We start from the raw sequence: 19,899 nt of genomic DNA, 5'->3' as shown, positions 1-19,899 counted from the left end.
ACTGTTCTATGGGCCACTGTGTGCTAAACATAGTAGTTACCACCCTGGAAGTTGTGTACTGTTCTATGGGCCACTGTGTGCTAAACATAGTAGTTTACCACCCTGGAAGTCGTGTACTGTTCTATGGGCCACTGTGTGCCAAACATAGTAGTTTACCACCCTGGAAGTCGTGTACTGTTCTATGGGCCACTGTGTGCTAAACATAGTAGTTACCACCCTGGAAGTGGGCTATGGGCCACTGTGTGCTAAACATAGTAGTTACCACCCTGGAAGTCGTGTACTGTTCTATGGGCCACTGTGTGCTAAACATTTTTGCTTCTAGAAACCAGACAGCTGGAGTAATCCAGCTCAAAATCTTAGAATAAGAATGTTTGGGTGATGGGCCTCAATTGTGAGGTGGAAAACACCATGTTACACCATGTTACACAATTGGTCCTGCCTTTCTTTAAGGGGTACTACACGATGGCCACTTTTGTGCCTATTTTTTTGCATTTTTCTCAAAAATTATAGCGCATTGGTGACAAGTAATTATGTATATTATAGGGCAAGGACTGCAACTACTGCACGAAAATTCAGCAACTCAAGGCAAGTAGTTATTGATTTATTGATCAAATATTGGTTTTCCTCATTTTTGACTGTAACTCCACAACTGTTGTCTGTGTTGAAATAAAATTTCCAGTGCAGTAGTTGTAGTCCTTGCCCCTATAATATGCATATCTCACTTGTCCCCAATGCGCTATAATTTTTGAGAAAAATGCAAAAATAGGCACAAAATTGGGCAGGGGTGTAGTACCACCTTAATGCACAACATAATCAAAAGCTCTTCTGTAAAGAACAAATTAACAACTTTTTAACTAGCCTGGTGCAAAATCTATATTTTTATTGGTATATGCTAAAAAATTTAATCATTTTTAACAATATGAAGTACATATTTAAGAAATTGGTAGGGGAAAGGGTGAGTAACTCACCTCTGCATTCTATCTCCTTGCACCATGGAGGTTCTTCCGTTCCTTGGAATAGCAGAGTAAACTCAGGAACAGCAGCAGTATTTTTACCAAATTCCAAGCATATGAACTCAATGTCATCACAAGTTCGACCTCTAAGGTCCACATTGGTGCGGATATCAGAGAAGATTAGACTGTTACCTCCCTGCAAACCTGATGCAAAAGCAAGAAATTATGTCAAAATTTAAATACCAGCAGGGAGTTTAAAAACAGTTATAAACAGTTATGTGACAATTATGGTTAATGATCAATGGAAAATAATAAACAAAAATGATCTTACCACCACAACTGGTAATAAGTGACTGAAGTTACCCCGATTGTGCTATCACTGAATCTAGCTCTTTTTCAGATTTTTAAATTTGTTTTTTCAAGCATCACTTGGCTTCCGTTGATGTTCCACAAGTGGCGTGTGCGCCTCCATTTGAGATTACCTTCTTTAAAGTCATACCGTACATGTTAGGATGGCTCCATGCTTTTGTCATCAAAAATCAATATTTCCTCCAGAATTTATTTTGTTTTGTATTGAATTTTGTCATGTTTAATGAAATGTTTCTTCTATAGTGCCCTGGAGACTTTATGCTCATGTTTTTAGGAGCAGATCACATATTCTCCTTTCAATTTAGCCAAATTATAAAGACTTTGAGTCTCTGAAGCTCCAATTTACAATGAGTTTTGTGACCTAAATGGGTAACCTAAATCAGTAACTTCCCGCAGCAGTTTTAAGGCAAGTGCTTTTCCGTCAAGTTGGGTGATTTACATTCTAAATTCAGGTAAAACTGCCCAAATATTTGTTATTGGGCCCTTTTTTGGTATCTTAAAAATTGGGTTACTTGCTAGCCAATTCGCTGTGCCTCAACACTGAAAAGTTGGGCTACTTGTGTGTGATATGCAGGAGCTTTGCGAGCCAATTCACCATGGCTTGGCACTGAAAAGTGTTGGCAACACTGCTTACCTCTGTCTCTATTTGCTTGATCCAAGCCGTCATATATTGACTCTGCTTTGACCGTTCCCATTCCATCGGCCATGTCATTAGTGTAAATTCTAGGCTGTGACCAAAGATTATCACCGTTAATGTCGGCAGAAACACCAGCTGATGTGAGTCGGATTTCAAAGTTGAGGTTGTTGTTGACATTCTCCAGGAGATACTCTGGTGCATTCAGTTGACACTCTGCATTTGTGATTATGACAGCTGCAACAACCAAAACACCAGATTATACAGTTTGAGATCTGTTCTTATAATGTGTATCAATTGGATCAACGATATTATGTCAACATCACACCCCCCCCCCACACACACAAAATGTTGGCAAACATAAACTGAGCTCAACAGCTGGATTTTCTGGAAATATTAACTATTTAAGACAGAATTAAAAAGATTAGTTTGCGTCTGACGTCATCTGCCAATCCAACTTGGGCAGTTTGTTTACGAGTGTTGTGATGATTGAGTTTCTGAATGTGGCAGTCAAATAGATTGCCTTATGGGCAATTTTGCACCTTCAAATAAACAAACCATCTCAAAAGTTCAGTCTTTCTTTCCTGAAGGCATCATGTCAACAATGCCTAGAAAAGTTGCCTTTTGCCTTGTAAAAGTACCGTAATTTTGCACAATTTTTTGCGATTGGCATCAGATGAATCAACCTTCTTTTTACACACTACCAGCCAATCAAGGGTCGTGGGGAGTTTGATTGACAGTGACGTAAGATGCAAACTAATCCTTTTAATTCAGTCTCGGATTATATCTATGAGTGTGATGGTCAAAATATAGTCAGAAGGTGAAAGATGGATTATTCCATTCCACAAGTCAGAAGGTGAAAGTTGGATTATTCCATTCCACAAGTCAGAAGGTGAAAGATGGATTATTCCATTCCACAAGTAAGAAAGTGAAAGATGGATTATTCCATTCCACAAGTCAGAAGGTGAAAGATGGATTATTCCATTCCACAAGTCAGAAGGTGAAAGATGGATTATTCCATTCCACAGGTCAGAACGGCAAGTGGAAGGGAATTGTGACCATTGCACAAATTAATCATTTCCATGTTCATTTTCTCGGTGAAATGACGATTTAGGTACACGGTTAATATTTTTGTTTTATATCACTCATACATTAATTCAATAACATTTCATATTTTACAACACAACACCAAGTTCTGCCGTGGCTGAACTCATTTGATAGAAATTCACCTATAACTCAATGGCAAGTTCATGAGGTACATGTAAATGGCCCTACATGTAAGTGTCTGACAAGGAGTATAAGCTTGTTTTTGTGTGGCATAAGTATTATTGGGTGTATACAAACTATCAAATGACAGTGGTTGATGCATGGTAAAAATATCAAATTAGAGGTTTAATGAATGTATATGATTTTGTTGTAGAGAAAATGACACAAATCACTGCATGCATCCTTTCATTTTTTCACCAGCACAATGCACAACTCTGAAGGGTGAGTGCATTATGATGGGGTAAAGACAAAGTGCAAGTGCATTGATTTTTGTCACTTGCACATCAGTCATTAACCTCATTCATAAACATCATAAAAGCCATCCTTGTTATAAAGATATTTTGTTAATATAAATAAGGTTCAAGAAATACCAAAAGCAAAAGTAAAATAACTAGAATTACGCGGTTCGTAATTAAGGTGGTCCCCACATAAAGGTGTGTAGATAACAAAGGTTTATAAATAAAATAATAAACAATATGCAATAAGCTCATTGATATTCATAAATATGCAAATAACATGACACAAAACTATACAGGATATCAGGCCACAATATACTATCACAATACCAAGTTAGAAGTTGATCGGTTATTGCATTTAAGCTGCAGATTGAATTTATGAAAATGTGTGCAAAATATGCAAATCAGCTTATCAATATTCATAAATATGTAAATAATATGACAAAAATCTATACAGCAATCCAGGCCAACATATCAAATCACCAAACCAAGTTTGATATAAAATTGGACGGATTGAGTGTGATACCTGAATTTATCGGTCAAGCTAGAGTTTTCAAATATCATGTGAGACGAAGTCGAGCGTGATATTTGAAAACTCTAGCGAGATCTAGCGAGAAAACTCTAGCGAGTATCCGTCCAATTTTATCATTAATATGTCTTCAGAATCTTTTTTTGGTCAAAAACATGATTTTTAGTAAAAAAAACATGATTTTTAGTAGAAAACATGATTTTTGGTAAAAAACGTGACTTTGCTTAAAATTGTGATTTCTGCTCAAAATTTGATTTTGGTCAAATGGGATTTTTTTGCAAAAAATGTGAAACTGTGATTTTTGGTCAAAAATGTGATCTTTGGTCAAAATGTGATTTTTGGTCAAAAATTTTTGTCAAAAATGTGATTTTTGGTCAAAAATGTAATTTTATGTCAAAAATGTAATTTTAGGTCAAAAATGTGATTTTTGGTCAAAAATGTAATTTTTGTCAATTGGCATGTCATATTTACAACAACAAAAATTTTAATCACACCAAAAGAGACATACATGGTGCCTTTAGCACATAAAGTATATGAACTATGCACTCTAGGAAGAGGCTACAGATATGAAAAACCCAGTAGCTCCAGGGGACCGATACACAAATTTATTTGGACAGCTAGGTTATGTACAAAGGTATAGGATGCAAGATTCTGAAGACATAATAATGAAGTGAATCGGTGAGTGTGTTCGAGCTGTAGAGTGGATTAATGAATTTGTTTCACCGACAGCCAAACAAAGCAACAAACAAACAACCAGGCAGCCATCTGGATGATAACATAAGCCCCACATGTATGTGGGGGCCAAATATATGTGGGGGCCAAAAATCCATCCTTGGCGGACTAAAATTGCTATCCCGTAATTAAATAATGTGAGTGACGCAGTTATCCAAGATCTGCTGCCATTGAATATTAATATCATTTATGAATGGTATTAACCAATGAACTGTCTAGAATTTACATACAAGTGATATTATAGTTCTAGTCATTTTATTCTACTCCTTAATTCGAGAAAAATAAAGCACTAATTTTTGGATTATGAAAATATTTTACTTTTCAGCCAAATAAAATAGCTACATCTTAATCCTTTAGTTATAGTTTTAACTGGCAATAAAAGTCAAATAGTTTTGCAATTTCAGGAAAATGGGCCAAAAACATGAAACTTTGCATGATTTCTGACAATTGCATGCAGTCACAAAGTTCAAAGACTTAGCACAAGTCTAAGAATTCAACATTTGGAGTATTGACTTTTAGCTTGCTCATAAATTTAATATTATTTTAATTTTGATAATTGGCAATAAAAGGTATTACAAAATGTGTTTTCCAAAAATTAAAATGCATAACCTGAAATTAGTCTTGGTACAAGCCTTTGAACTTGATTGTCACAATCTACGAAAATCACTTTAAAACGCCATGTTTTTGGCTCTTATTTCCAAAAATTGGCCAAATATTAAAATTAGAATTTTATTGCCAGTTAGAACTAACTAAAGGATTGGAATTTAGCTACGTGTCAATGGGCAAAACAGGATAATATTTTTTAATCCTCAAACATTAGTGCTGTATTTTTCTGGAAATGGGAATGGACAAAAGAGTCAAACATAAGTTACATGATCTGATCCATGGAGGCTAAAGGTGGCAAATTTGAAATTGAGGTAAATGCAAAAATATGGAGTAAAAACAATAAAATACATTAAAAAATACACATCAGAGAACTTTAGAATCATGCATGCTAGAACTTTCGGTGTTTTCAGTACATGGTAGCTTAATGTTTGAATAAGGTAAGAGTTAAAATAGTAACTCAATTTTCAAAAATGCCTCCTTTGGCCTCCATGGACCAGATTCATGTCACATATATGGATATGCTGATTTCACGACCTTGCTGGTGCATGCAAGCAAAAATGATAAAACAACAACAATTAAGACTAAAGAATTTACACAAATTTAACATGCAGATGAACATTAAATCCTAATTTTATTTCAAAGTTTTCATAGTATAAATTCCAAGAAAAAACTCATGTTTTCCATACAGTTTCTGCAATCCTGTGTGTTGCCTTTCCCAATGGTGCCTGCCAATCGATCCTTTGTTGGATGGCATAATGTTATGAAAGAGAACCTAATGAACGGTGATGAGGGGGCCTAGCAACTGAGTCATGTCTATGACCAATTGATCATTGGGTATCATCATCTTCTGATGACATCATACCATCCAACGAAGGATCAATTGGCAGACACCATTGAGAAAGGCAACACACTGGATTTCCAAAACTGTATGGAAAATGTGAGTTTTTTCTTGGAATTTATACTATGAAAACTTTGAAATCTGATAATTATATCCCTAATGAATCTCTTCAATAATTAAATCCTAATAATGTATAATAATTGGGCACAAAATGTTGACACAATACTCATACACAAAACTTGACAACTTTGGTAAATAAAATCAAAATGGCCGTTTCCTTAAAGCCACACTATATTGGTTCACTTACGATTACATGTGACTGGCTTGCACTTTATGACTGGATCTGGTTCCACTGAGAAAACAGGAACTGAATCAGGATTTCGCTCCAGCCTCACACATAAGTACATTTCATCAGCACCGCATAACACATTTGCAGCAGAGACATCAACCTCCACATCGTTCAAGATGAGATCTCCACCAGCACTGACTGCACGGTTTGCATTTCCTGGTAGTAGGTCAGCCTCAATTGCTGAGCTAAAATCATTGCCCATACCATCTTCCTGATCATTGAAGAACACAGTGACCTCCCACAGATCAGTTCCAGATACACTTCCACCATTAGGGATGGTTGCTCCAACGATGTCGAGATTGAAAGTCTGGTCTGCTTCTCGCTCTGTTATAATGGTACGGTCACTAATAAAGTCTAGGTCATCAATTTGCAGACCTGAAAAGTAAAAGAAGAATAAATTACTCAATGAGCGTGCACATTATTTATTTGATTTCTTTTGAGCTATAAAGTCTCGTTAATGAATCTCAAGGGGTGTGGATTTACACAATGTTTACGTAATGTGACAGAGAAAAACAAGAATTGTTGTATTCTCTTGTGGGCTTTGATCAAAGTGCAAACTGTGACCACTTTTAACTTCAACTGCGATCATTTCCATGTTCATTTTCTCGGTGAAATGATGATTTAGGTACACAATATAACTCATTAAATACAGCATCTATAATAGGTAGCATCTATAGGTAAGCAATTAAAAAGTATTAAATGCTAAAATGACCTGTATATTTTTATAATATGAAACTTATAATTGAACTTGGATCAATTCATGAGTGTGCTGTACATATACATTACACCATTCAGGGGATATTTACTGGCAATGCTTTTAAGGGGTACAATCTGCAGTGTTTTATGCATTTAAGGGGCAAATTTGTTACAGCAGAATAAGCCACTTAGGGTGCAATTTTGAGAATGAGCATTGGGTAGCACTTCTGTATGAGAGTGACCCCTAAGCAATTTTAAGCTCACTTACAAAGAAATTATGTGCAATGTTGTAGGAAACAGACATGATTACAATCAAATTTACTAGAACATTAATTGTTTTGTGGTGCAGTTATCATAAAAATTTGATTTGAATGAACACAGCTGTCAACAGCTGTAAGCGATCCGAACATGATCGTATGTCATATGTATTTCAAAATACGACTGGAACGTACAACCTTGGATACAATAATGATAATAGTAACCAATCATGAGGGAGTTGGCATGGTTGGATTCACTTCTGCATTAAACGCACAGAGCTGTACATCACACAGTGTATGCTGACAATCATCAAGATGTGATCATTCAAATGAATTTCTACTATAGACATACAGAATAATGGATCCTTTGCATTTACCTCTACAATCAATTTCTTTACATGTTTGTCTATCAGCCACAGGTGAACTCAGTGTGAATTCACTGGAGGATCTCTCCTCATCCTTCTCCAGTCTAACGCAGAAATAAAGTTTATCAGTCTCACAGGCAAACGCCTGTGTGTTGAAGTTGACTCCGACGTTCTGAAATCCAAGAGGATCACCAGGCACCAGGGTCTGGGATTGAGAGCCACCAGTGATAATAGCATAGTTTACATCAGCTACGTTGTCATTATCTAGGTCATAAACTCCTCTTGAGCCATCGGAATTGAACGCTAGGAATGTCTTTATGAAACGAAAAAATAATCACAAAAAAATTAATCAAACGAACATCACATATAATTATGCAAAACTTGGTATAGTGGTTATCCTAGCAGTACTAAAATATACAAATATTGAACATTTATAAGTACAATGGTAAGAATATTTATATCAGGTGAAATATGAACTGTTCCGTTCAACAAGGCTTTGCCAAGTTGAATGGAACAGTTTGTATTCCACCGCATGAAAATATTCTTTCCATTGAACGAATAAAAACATTCTATATTTATTTCATATTTATAACTCATACCAATTCAATTAGAAATTTTCGCTTGACAAAACCAGTAAGTTTTTACTTACTCTAATATTTCGTCCTACACGTCCTACATACCAATTCCTTTTATTCCACTTAATTTTATAAATCACCAGGAAAACAAAATAAATTGAAAAACTATAACTATGCTTATTTTAGAAGCAACACCCACACCTAAATAATTTGTGAATCGAGGTGGAAACCACTCCACAAAACAATAGTCTTTTTGTTGTTGACGCTTAAAATAACAAAAATAACCAACAGTAATTGGACAATCAAATGGCAAGAATCTTTGTATGAGTTATATAATATTCCACTATATGGAACCAATCGTGTTAATAAGAAACTATTTGTAAATACATCAAAGCTTGAAGAGTTCACATGTTAAAGCCGATTTACCATAGCGTTACACACAGTGCAATTTTGAGTTGGTATGCAAAGTGTCCAAAAAAAAAGTGTACATTGAAGTTAAATCTATGTCTTTCATATACTTCATATTGATATATTAAATAACTCATACAAAGTTTCTTGTCATTTGATTGATTGATTATTTCTGCTATTTCTAGTGGCCACCTGCGAAAGGACTAATATTGCACTCCGCGTCCGTTGCACGGATGGGGAGCTACCATAGCATGCTGACGCAATGCAATAGCGCGCGAACATTTACCCCGAGGTTTCCACCTCGACTCACCAATTATAGGTGCGGGTGTTGTTTCTAAAATAAATATGTATTAGATATCTTTTGATTTATTTTGTTTTCCTGATGATTTATGAAATTAAGTGGAAGCAAGGGAACTTATTTATGAGTTACATAAAACGAATATTGAATGTTTTTATTCATTCAATGGAAAATATATTTCCATTTGGTGAATGAAACAGTCCATATTTCACCTCATGAAAATATTCTTACCATTGAACTCATAAACATTCAATATTTGTGCCTCGTTGAATGGAACCATTCATGTTCCACCGAATGGAAATATTCTTTCCATTGAACAAAAAAAATTTAATATTTGTTTTATATAACTCATATAAGTTCCAACTTCCCTTTCTTCCACTTAATTTTATATATCACCAGGAAAACAAAATAAATTTAAAAATATCTAAATGTTCATTTATTTTAGAAGCAACACCCCCACCTATAATTGTCAAGTCGATGCAATAGTCATTTTGGAGTTTGCCACTAAAAATAGCAGCAATAATCAATAGTAATTGGCCAATCAAATGACAAGAAACTTATATGCGTTATATAATATAGGATATAGCTAGCTTTAAACCTCTTACGCCACTATGTGAAACAAAAATTTAGGAAAAAATCACCCTATGCAGTTATGTGTTGCAACCGTCACACTATACCTGATATTCACATAAAAAGTTTGATCTTAAAAGGGCATTTCATGATCCACAACCTCATCCCCCCCACTTTTCTCAAATAAAGTTGAGATTTTTATACCACTGGAAACCTCTGGCTACATAACGTTTATATACCAAAAATTTCTTGCAGATTAATTCGTTTAGCAAAAATATCGTCAAATTTGAATTTCATTCTGGTTTACCAGAACGAAATTACAACAGTGGCATATGGAGCAGTGGAATACACATAATTATGCATAACTCACAAACACAAAATCGGAATCAACTGAAATTTTGGGAATAAGCTTTTTCGTGGATATCTACTGAAAAATGTCATAAAAAGAGGATGCTAGGATCACGAAAATACTCCTTTAAGTAATACAGATAAACTGTTTTAGTCATACACACTTACAGCAAGTCTCCAAAGATTTGATCCGAATACTCCACCACCATTGACATCCGTTTCAAAGTTTACATCAAATGTAAAGTGCCAATTTGGGTTACCTTCTGCGACTACCTCAGGGTCACATTTGACGATTTCAGCCTCAGTGACATCCACGCCTGGGTAAAAAGACAAAAATTGAGACTAGTATAAAGCACAATTTTTTTGCAGCACAAATATTTTTGAAAAGAACCATTATTTTTGCAGCATGTAATTTTCACCAAATTGATATATTTTTTTTACGGGCCTAGCGGAAAACGAAATATTTGAGAACATGAAAATGTGAATCCATGTCACTTGTGAAATTGAGAAATTCACAAAATGGTATATTCCAATTGAAATTCACACCCCCTATGGAAGACTTGACTTTGATCTCCCACACAGGGGTGTAGATTTCAAATGGAGTCACCATTCAGGTAATCCCATTTGAAATTCACATCCCTGTGTGTGAGATTAAGGTCATGTCTTCCATAGGGGTATGGATTTTAACTGGAATAGCCCAAGGTTCATGTATGTGAACATTTCATGGTTTATACTATGTTGGTGTTATAATCAGTACATCATAGTGGCTCACACTAGAATTGGTGGATTTTAGAAAATGGAAATCTTGCCACTTTACTTTAAACCTATTTTGACAAATTTGGTGAGAATTGCATGTGCCCTTGGGTTTTTGTCATCAAAACAAAATATTTTCAAGCAACTTAATCAAACAACTGTTTAAACATCAAATTAAATATTTGTTGACTTAAGGGATCTAAAATGAGCGTTTATTGCGTTTCGACAGTATTTTTTGTGAGACATGAGAGCACCTCAGACCTATCGAATTGCATTCTGAATACGAAGCATGTCTTTCTGATATAAAATAATTTTCATTTTTTGAAAATCACAATATAATACAAATTGTATGACAAATTATAAAAATTTGATATTTTTCAATTTTTTGATATATAACAGTCCTCGAAGTAAATTGTATAAATCTAATGACATATTCTTAAAGTGTGTGTAGCAGGGAGGAAAAGCCGACGGTCAATTGAAAATTTTGACCTTTCATATTGAAGATATGGATTTTTTCCCAAAAGACCTAATTTTTTTTGGTGTTTTGGGAAAAAATCCATATCTTCAATAATGAAAGGTCAAAATTTTCAATTGATCGTCGGCTTTTCATCCCACCTACATACACTTTAAGTATAAATCATCAGATTTATAAAGTTTACTTCAAGTACTGTTAAATATCAAAAATATCAATTTTAATGATTTGCCATAAAATGTGTATTAAATTGCAATTTCAAAAATCAAAATTATTTGATGTCAGAATGACATTCTTCGTATTCAGAATGCAATTTGATATGTCTGATGTGCTCTAATGTCCCACAATAAATACTGTCCAAACGCTCATACCCCAGCCCTTAAAGTTTTCTAATATTATTTCATTACATTGATATTTTAAGGAATTTATTGAGAAGCTTACTTTCACATTAAAATATGTCGTAATTATTTGATAAATAATTCTCTAAGCTATTTCTTCTTTCAAAGCACCTCTTTGATTGGCATTTTAATATTCATGATGATCTTACCCTCGCAGTCAGTTGCTATGCAGCCAATCAGAGCAATGTCATTGATTTCAGTAGCGCCATTTGGAAATCCATTTAAGGTAAAGGCTGGGTTGGATCCACTGCCACGGAAAACTCTAGCGCACAAGAACTCAAAATCGCCACAGTATGTGTTACTCAGATCCATGTCAGCAATCAGACCAGATAAGGTTGTATCTTGACTACCACCTGGTACTACAACAGTGAGAGAAACAGTGAATGAATAAAAAATAAATAAATAAATAAATAAGCAAAGAAAGCCAAGCTAGTTTGCAATACAATATTTGTACAGGGTGTACATGTTTCGGTTTTAAATTTTCTGTTCATGCTGAGAAAATCCAATTGTATTCATCGATCATCAAATTCAACTAGAATTACAGGGTTCATAATTAAGGTGGCCCCACACAAAGGTGTGTAAATAACAAAGGTTTATAAATACAAATAATATAAATATGCAAATAACATCACACAAAACTAAACAGCACATCAGGCTTAATATCCTATCACAATACCAAGTTGAAGTTGATCGGTTATTGCATTAAGCTGCAGAGTGGATTAATATTTTTGTCTGGATGGACGGACAGATAGCCAAACAACTACAATGCTAGACAAAATAGGTTGGAATGAAAAATAGAATGTGCACCTTGTAATGGCCATATTTTCGTTATTTCTAGAGTGATGAAATGGCACTTTCTTGAGTGTCAAGTCTAAACATTACCCTCACCCCCAATACCTCCCCCTGCCCCACCAATCAATGTTGGGTACTGCTGAGCGCACATGAACAAAATGTCAGGATTCAACATTGATTGGGGGAACGGGGGCTCATTTGCAATACCGTACTTATTTCATTCCAACCCTTTTGTCCAGGGTTGTAGGCTGGCAAACAAACAGGCAACCAACCAACCAACCATTTGGAAGATAACATAAGCCGCACATGTGTGGGGCAAAAAACATGGTACACATATGTGATGTGATCTATGAAAACCTTTCACATAGTGACATTTTGAGTTTTGAGTTTTGTACACAATAGTATGTGTTTATGGAAATTTAAAACTCTTTTTAGAACTGTTTTCATTTTGTGCATGTGATTTCAGTATCAAAAGATATGAGTAAAAAAGGATTAAAGAAAAATAGTGTAGAGTTGTAGCCTTTATACAACATGTGAAGGGTTTTCACAGTTCACATCACATATTAGAGATATAGGACTATTGAAATTAAGCTCATAGTTTTAGCCTAGGTACATAAAGACACGATCATGCCCTCAATTATATTAATGAATACCATTCATATATCACTTGGCGATTCCTCAAAATAATAACCAAATAAGATGTAAAGGTGATTTTCTTTCTTGTCTTCTATCCCATAATTGTCTCGTTAAGCAGCCAAAAATGAACATGGTTTATGACTGGCTCTCAACCAATGCTGTTAGATAGCACATATGTGACCGTACACGACGAATGAGCCGTAAATTCCTCCCTGGTCAATTTTGTTTTATTTCGTGTTTATAAAATATATATCATAAGCTTCAAAATGGTATATCATTTGACTTCAAACGATATCCAGAAGCAGGGTTATGGTTTGTTGAACTTTCCTCCTTCAACAAATTGGTAGCTTTTTTCATTTCTACATGCGTCTCTTTTTCCACATTGCTGGTAATAACTTCAAACAGTCATAATTGGCGGTCATTTCAAATCATCCCCTAGTCAATGAGGTTCAATTGTTGGTTATACATACCTAGACAAAATACAATGCTTTGTAACCCACCACTTGAACATGATTTAGCCAAAGCATACAAAGACTAGAGCTATTAAGAATTCTATAGACATCTAATGTAGAAGCTTATTATCCTCTTCAACAATAGGATTATTGATTGTGAGTAAGATTTGATCTTATTGATTGGTTTAAAAGCTGTTTGACTATTGAAATGAGATACATGTTGCGACAACTTGAGGTACCGATGAATACGACTTTCATGGACATTTTACAATGTAACTCAGACTACAATTTAGGACATATGCAGCTCATTCGTGCTGTACAGTCACATATGTATTAAATTCAATTTAACAATAGACGGAAATACCTGGTCTATTAATTCCCTTGATGAGTTCACTGGCTGGAATGGTAACCTCTGTTACAGCGTTCCTCTCAGCATCTTCGTCGACAGAAGCATCTACATTTGATCCAAATATTTCCACCCCCCAGTGATTGGCACCTCCATCAGCCAGAATTGATGTGACAATGCTTGGTGTTAATCTCAAGTCAAATTGCACCGGGTAGCTCTGGTCATTCTCTCTGGGATTGATGAAGCCAGGAGCCACTTCAAGCTGCACATTCTCCAGTAATACACCTAAAACATTAGAAAAAATGAAGAAGCTTATAGTTTGGGATAAGGGGTCATTATTCATACCACACCACTCTTCGCCATACATACATTCTCCCAGCCACATTTCCCTAAACATAATATGAAATTTTAAAAAAAGGGGAAATTTAGTTCGGCAGAGGAGCCAGCGGGGCTCGAACCCACGCTGTACTGTGCCGCTATCATGTGTATTAATAGCGCTCAATTGTTGATAACTACAATAACACAATACATTATCGATTTGAACTCGCTGGGCTGTTATGGCTGCACGTGCTATACTATACCGGGTATATACATGTGCTTCAGTATGCCATTTTTCGAGTTTTCGTGTATACACGGTCTGGATTTCTTGCAATTTATAGGAGAATTCCACGAGGTCCTCAAAAGTTTCTTCCAGATATTGGAGATTAGATTCCCATAAAGACGAAACAGTAATCTTTAGTCGGGACCTACGTAAAATTTACATACAATTTTTACCATCAATTGAGTGTTAATTTTGACTAAATTCAGAAAATATTTTGGCGTATATAAAATTGAAATAAAATTCTCTGCCTCCTAAACCACATAAATTTTAGCACGATTGGGTATCACGAATCATTATATATGATGTGCAGTTAATATTCATATATTCTTTTATACATAGGATGCTTCAGTTTTAACACAAAAAATATTTCATTGAAAACCCTCCCACTCAAAAAGGTAACCACGCTTCCCTAGAATGTGAAACAAATTAGCATTAAAAATTTCCTTATTTTCGCAGCATTCTAGAAACTCTGGTGTACGGCGAGTACTGCTGTATATTCATACCATAACAAAGTCACTAGTTGCTCAGCATTTTTTTAATTCATTTTTTATTTTGTTGTTACATCCTGTTGCTTTTAATAATGCCAATGACAGAGCTACATATTAGCCCAGTGCTTCCCAAACTATGGGTTACAACCCAACCTTAACTCACAAACACTTCTCCATATTTCAGTGGGTCAAGGACCTTGACTGAAACGGAAAAAAAGTCAAACAAATTAATAAAAATAAATCCAGGACAATTGATGTGTAATAAAAAATTGAAGAGGTTCATCTCCTTAAAGAGGAATTTGCACAAGTTGCCTGCTCCCAGACTCTCATAACCATGCATCAAAGTGCAAGATCCCAACACTTATGAAGTCTCTGCGCACAGAAGCAGGCACACACATCACATTAGTTTTGGTAAATATATAACAATATTATTTTGCAGGTAAAAAAGTTTGGAAAGCAGCAGCAGCATATTGCTAACAGAATGATTGAATTAGCGATAATGGAAATAACAGATTTTTTTTTTTTTTTTTGATTTTTTGTTGTTGATTTGTTCGGGTTTTGACAACCAAGAAAGCCTCTATTGAAGCTTATTTCCATTGGGGTCCATTTGAACACCGGGACGGATGGGAACAGTCAGGGGTTAACACCCTACTCTTTTCAAACTGGCTGCGAGATACATGTACAGGTATGGCTCTCTGTACACGGACCGACGGCTTAACGTCCCCTCCGAAGGACGGAGTACTTTCATGATTCATTTACCCAATTCTAAATGAACCATGGGAGAGCGGAAGTCTGAATTTAATCTAGAGAAGTTGCCAATTAATTGCAGACTGTTTTTTTTCCAAGTCAATATCCCAGCAAATCGCCACCGCCGAATCGAACCGGGACCTCATGCACTAAAGGCAAGTACCCTAACCATTGCGCCCACGCCTCTCCCATAGTGTTGCATTGTGGGAAACAAGTTGCTGCTGTCCATTTATTTATACAAATGCGGGCAAAAAATTATTCAATTTGCAATTGCATTTCAAAATCTTTGTTGACCAAAATTGTCCGCTTTAAAAAAAAATTGAAAGTAAGCGACTAATTTCACAAAAACATATAGTAAGTGACTACTGTAATCTTCAATTTAAATTCAGTAGGATATTAATTCAGAGAAGGTATCTTACACTTCCCATAATGCACTTCTCCCATTTCAATTTTCTGTAATGATTTGCTATTTAGAGCAACGTCGGTTGATTGTGATGATATGTACCACAATGAACAGAGCAGATATAGATCTTGCAAAACATGTTTATTTCTTGACTATCAATACATGTTTAGCCTGTCTTATCTCAAACTGAAAAAACACTAAGGGAACCTGTACAAAGTAATGGGAGTGTCATGTGATGAAATGAGGGGATGAATCATGTTGCAAGGGATTCTGGGAAGGGTAAGATATCTTTTCTGATTTGAAGACAAGAACAGTATAATTTTGCGAATACAGAGGCAGACCTGTGTTAACACAAAATCATGCGCGACAACCAATTTTGGTACACTTGACCTGCGACCTACACCAGAAGTTAGTGTTTCCAATATCGCTTTAAAAATTCAAATCCACACAAAAAACTCTCATCAGTAACAACCACAGAATCAATAAGGAGAACAGGACTCCCTATACCATCACATGCAATAGTGTGGTCAGTTATAGTTAAACAATTGGTAGCATTTGGGTCATTGCCAGTGGTATGCTGATACGAGCGAAAACAATTCTGTGTGATAATAACAGTATAACGCATTGAGATGTTCCTTAGACACCATCAGTGCCTATCACCATGAAGTGGATCTATATACATAGAGTATTGCGCACAAGCGCAGATTCATTTCGCATTCCGTGAATCTTTAATGCATGCAGGTATAAAGATGGCGGTCGAGTATGGGTTTGCTGGTTTTAATTCTATGGCAGTAACATACACTTACCTCTACATGCAAATTCAGCACAGGCAGTAAGTTGTGATGGGGGACAGCCAAACAGGGAGAAGTTTGGATTTGGATTGTCACCTCGTTGCAGCTCCACGCATATATACTTTATGTCATTACATGTCAAATATCCATTACCAACATTGCTAGTAAAATCCAGCGCTGCGTTAAGATTGCTCAAAATAAGATGACCACCTGAGCGGAGCGGGTAATTAGCATTGTTTGTATCCAAAATGCCCTGCATTTCTGCCCATCTCCGGCTTCCGCTTTCATCTGGACTTGCAAAGACGTTGACCTTCCACAGACCTCTAGCATCATCTTCAATGATTCCAGCGTAGTCTTCATCAGAATGAAAGGTGGCGGTCACCGAAACCTCGTGGTTGGTGATACCCTCTTGAAGTGGTGAACCACCAACAGCTACAGCAGAACTGTCATCAATACAGATGCCTGTAATTCAAAACAAAACAGTCTTAATGTAACTTATGCATTTCCATGAATTAAAACCTTAACTTCCAACTTTGCGAGGAGGCGATCACACAGTCATCTCAAAATGAGGTTTTACCCACAAAGGGTGTGTTGTGTGTGCATATGCCTGTCAAATGCATGCTTTAATTACCGTGTGTGATTTTCCAAAAGCCTTCTGGCATATTGGTAGAAAAGTGCGAGAAACAAGGGCTGTATGGATTTCAAATGGAATAACCCAATATGCCAGGGATCGCTCAAGCTGCTGACCATACAAGGCTCTTATCAATTCATACACAAAAAAACTTTGCCCAATTTTGTGCATAAAAGATTTCCTCAGATATCACACTCTATATGACTTTTGTAAAGTTAACGACCTTCCTTTATGCACGCACACACATATGCCACAGAGCACACAGATACTTGGCTCCAATCGATGAACAAAAAGTTAAACATCTAGTTTGGGCACGCTCAATGGTAGCTCATTTCCAAATAAAAGTACAGCATGTAAAACATGTAAATCCCCCTGACAAGTTTTAAACTGGCTTTTGCTAAAGACAGATGAATAAAAGAAATTTTATATCAGTTAGAAAGATTATCCTCTGAATATTTATATTTCATTAATGGGACACTGAAAAACATGTGACAGATTAATAGGCTGTTGCATTTAATGTATACACCCCAGTAAATAATGAAAAACTAGCCCATTCTATTGGCAAGGTGGGATTTTGGATAAAACAACATGTTATATAGTTTAAAAAATACTTTTTGGTGATTATGCTATTAAGTTGATTTCAGTGCAAATGAATAAACCATTGAAATTGAATATGAATGAAATTGAATATGAATGATCTTTACAAGTGCGGATGACCTCTAGCATGTCATTGAAGAGAAACATTGTATAAAATATAAATATTACATCTCAACAGTGGTGACGCCACAGGAGGTGGTTGAAGGGGGGATTTACCCTCCAAAAGTTGGTGTTCCCACTAGTTGTAGCTCCCTCTTCACAACAAAAATCCTACTATGTTTGGTAAGAAATGCCAAATTTTAATTACAATTTACCATTTCTTCATTTCACTTCCCTCCTAACCTATTCCTTCCAGGAAAACAATCCTGATGCAGCCACTGTATCTAAAATAAATCAAGAAATGATATGCATACCTCTACATGTAATCCGCCTGCACTCTTCTGAATCTGAATCATCATCAATACTGAAATCAGGTGACAATCCTTGTAAACGATCACCTTTGTCAATGATCACACAGAAATCGAAATAGCCAATAGCAGGACAAGGCACATCCCTATCTAAGTCAAAGGGGAAAACTACGTCATTAAACGTAGTTGTTGATCCAGCCACCAGGCCTTGGTTTCTTTGTGCCTCAGTCAAATCTGCAGGAACACTCACAATAACATCACCCTATATTAAACACAAGGAAATAAATGACCTTGATAAGAATTCAATTACCCAATATGACCACAGTGTATTATGTATGAGTGTATGTGCACTGTGAATTTATCATGATACAATAAGGTGTGTGTGCTATATTCTCAATTGCTTTTAAAGAAAGCGATTCTCATGGATGCTCTTCATTGTAGACCTGTTATCGATTGTCGAATGTGTCGTATTATCGTCGATTTGGCCCTAAATCCGACACTTCAAAAGAAATTGTCTTTTTTCGACACTGTACGACACTCAATCAAAAAAGAAAAAAATGAAATTTCCATGCTATTTTGTCCAAATAAGCTACCGTATGATCATGTTTTCATCGGAAAGTCAAAAATTACCCCCGACGTTGACCCGAACCCGGAAGTAGAACAAACCAGGAAGTGTGTTTACACCGGAAGTCGGTGATCGTAATTCATATCGGTGTGATTTTAAGCTTATCTATCGACTTTTTCAGCATTTTTTTATCTCATTAAAAATGTCGACACGTGTCGATTGTCACATTTTTTTCCCCGACACAATGTTGAATTAGAAATCATGTGTCGATAACAGGTCTACTTCGTTATCAGAGCATCAAGCTGATCAATCAATAACAATTGCTCAATTATTTTGCAATTCAATTCACAATTCTTGACCATGAAATTATATAAGTAAATTAAAGGAAGGTGACCTGACATATAATTTGGAAAATCAGATTCTTTAAAACTTATGTATAACATATGAAATGTCATCCTATCAAGCATTCATGCAAAAAGAACATGTAAATGTTATTGGTAATTGTGACTAATTTCTTATGGAATTACTGACATTTATATAGTCTACAGTGTTTTTATTAATGATAATAATCCTGATGTAATATATTGATTTCAAATGAAAGACCCTATTTTTCTCCGTACCATATTGAAATCAGAAGTTCCAACTCAGTGTATTTCATAAATATCATCAAAAACTGTTTAATTAGTCTCAAACATGGTATACCATTGACTATAATTTGACAGTGTTTTAATGATTTCTTCAGAAATATACTCATTTGGAATGCCTAATTTCAATATATTAATGAGATAAAT

General features: G+C 35.6%; 1 protein-coding gene across 1 annotated transcript in view; it reads right to left on the bottom strand.

The window, feature by feature from the left end:
• LOC140154650 (uncharacterized) overlaps positions 1 to 19,899 on the bottom strand; it is a 138,969-nt gene that overhangs the window by 44,113 nt on the left and 74,957 nt on the right. Inside the window, 9 exon segments of the mRNA XM_072177217.1 lie at positions 969 to 1,157; positions 1,957 to 2,193; positions 6,471 to 6,887; positions 7,843 to 8,143; positions 10,198 to 10,346; positions 11,802 to 12,011; positions 13,897 to 14,163; positions 16,924 to 17,370; positions 18,550 to 18,805. Of these exon segments, the coding sequence (XP_072033318.1) occupies positions 969 to 1,157; positions 1,957 to 2,193; positions 6,471 to 6,887; positions 7,843 to 8,143; positions 10,198 to 10,346; positions 11,802 to 12,011; positions 13,897 to 14,163; positions 16,924 to 17,370; positions 18,550 to 18,805 (2,473 nt within the window).

Source organism: Amphiura filiformis, chromosome 6 (genome assembly GCF_039555335.1).
Source record: "Amphiura filiformis chromosome 6, Afil_fr2py, whole genome shotgun sequence".
NCBI classification, from domain to species: domain Eukaryota; kingdom Metazoa; phylum Echinodermata; class Ophiuroidea; order Amphilepidida; family Amphiuridae; genus Amphiura; species Amphiura filiformis.
This window is presented reverse-complemented; position numbering and strand designations above follow the sequence as displayed.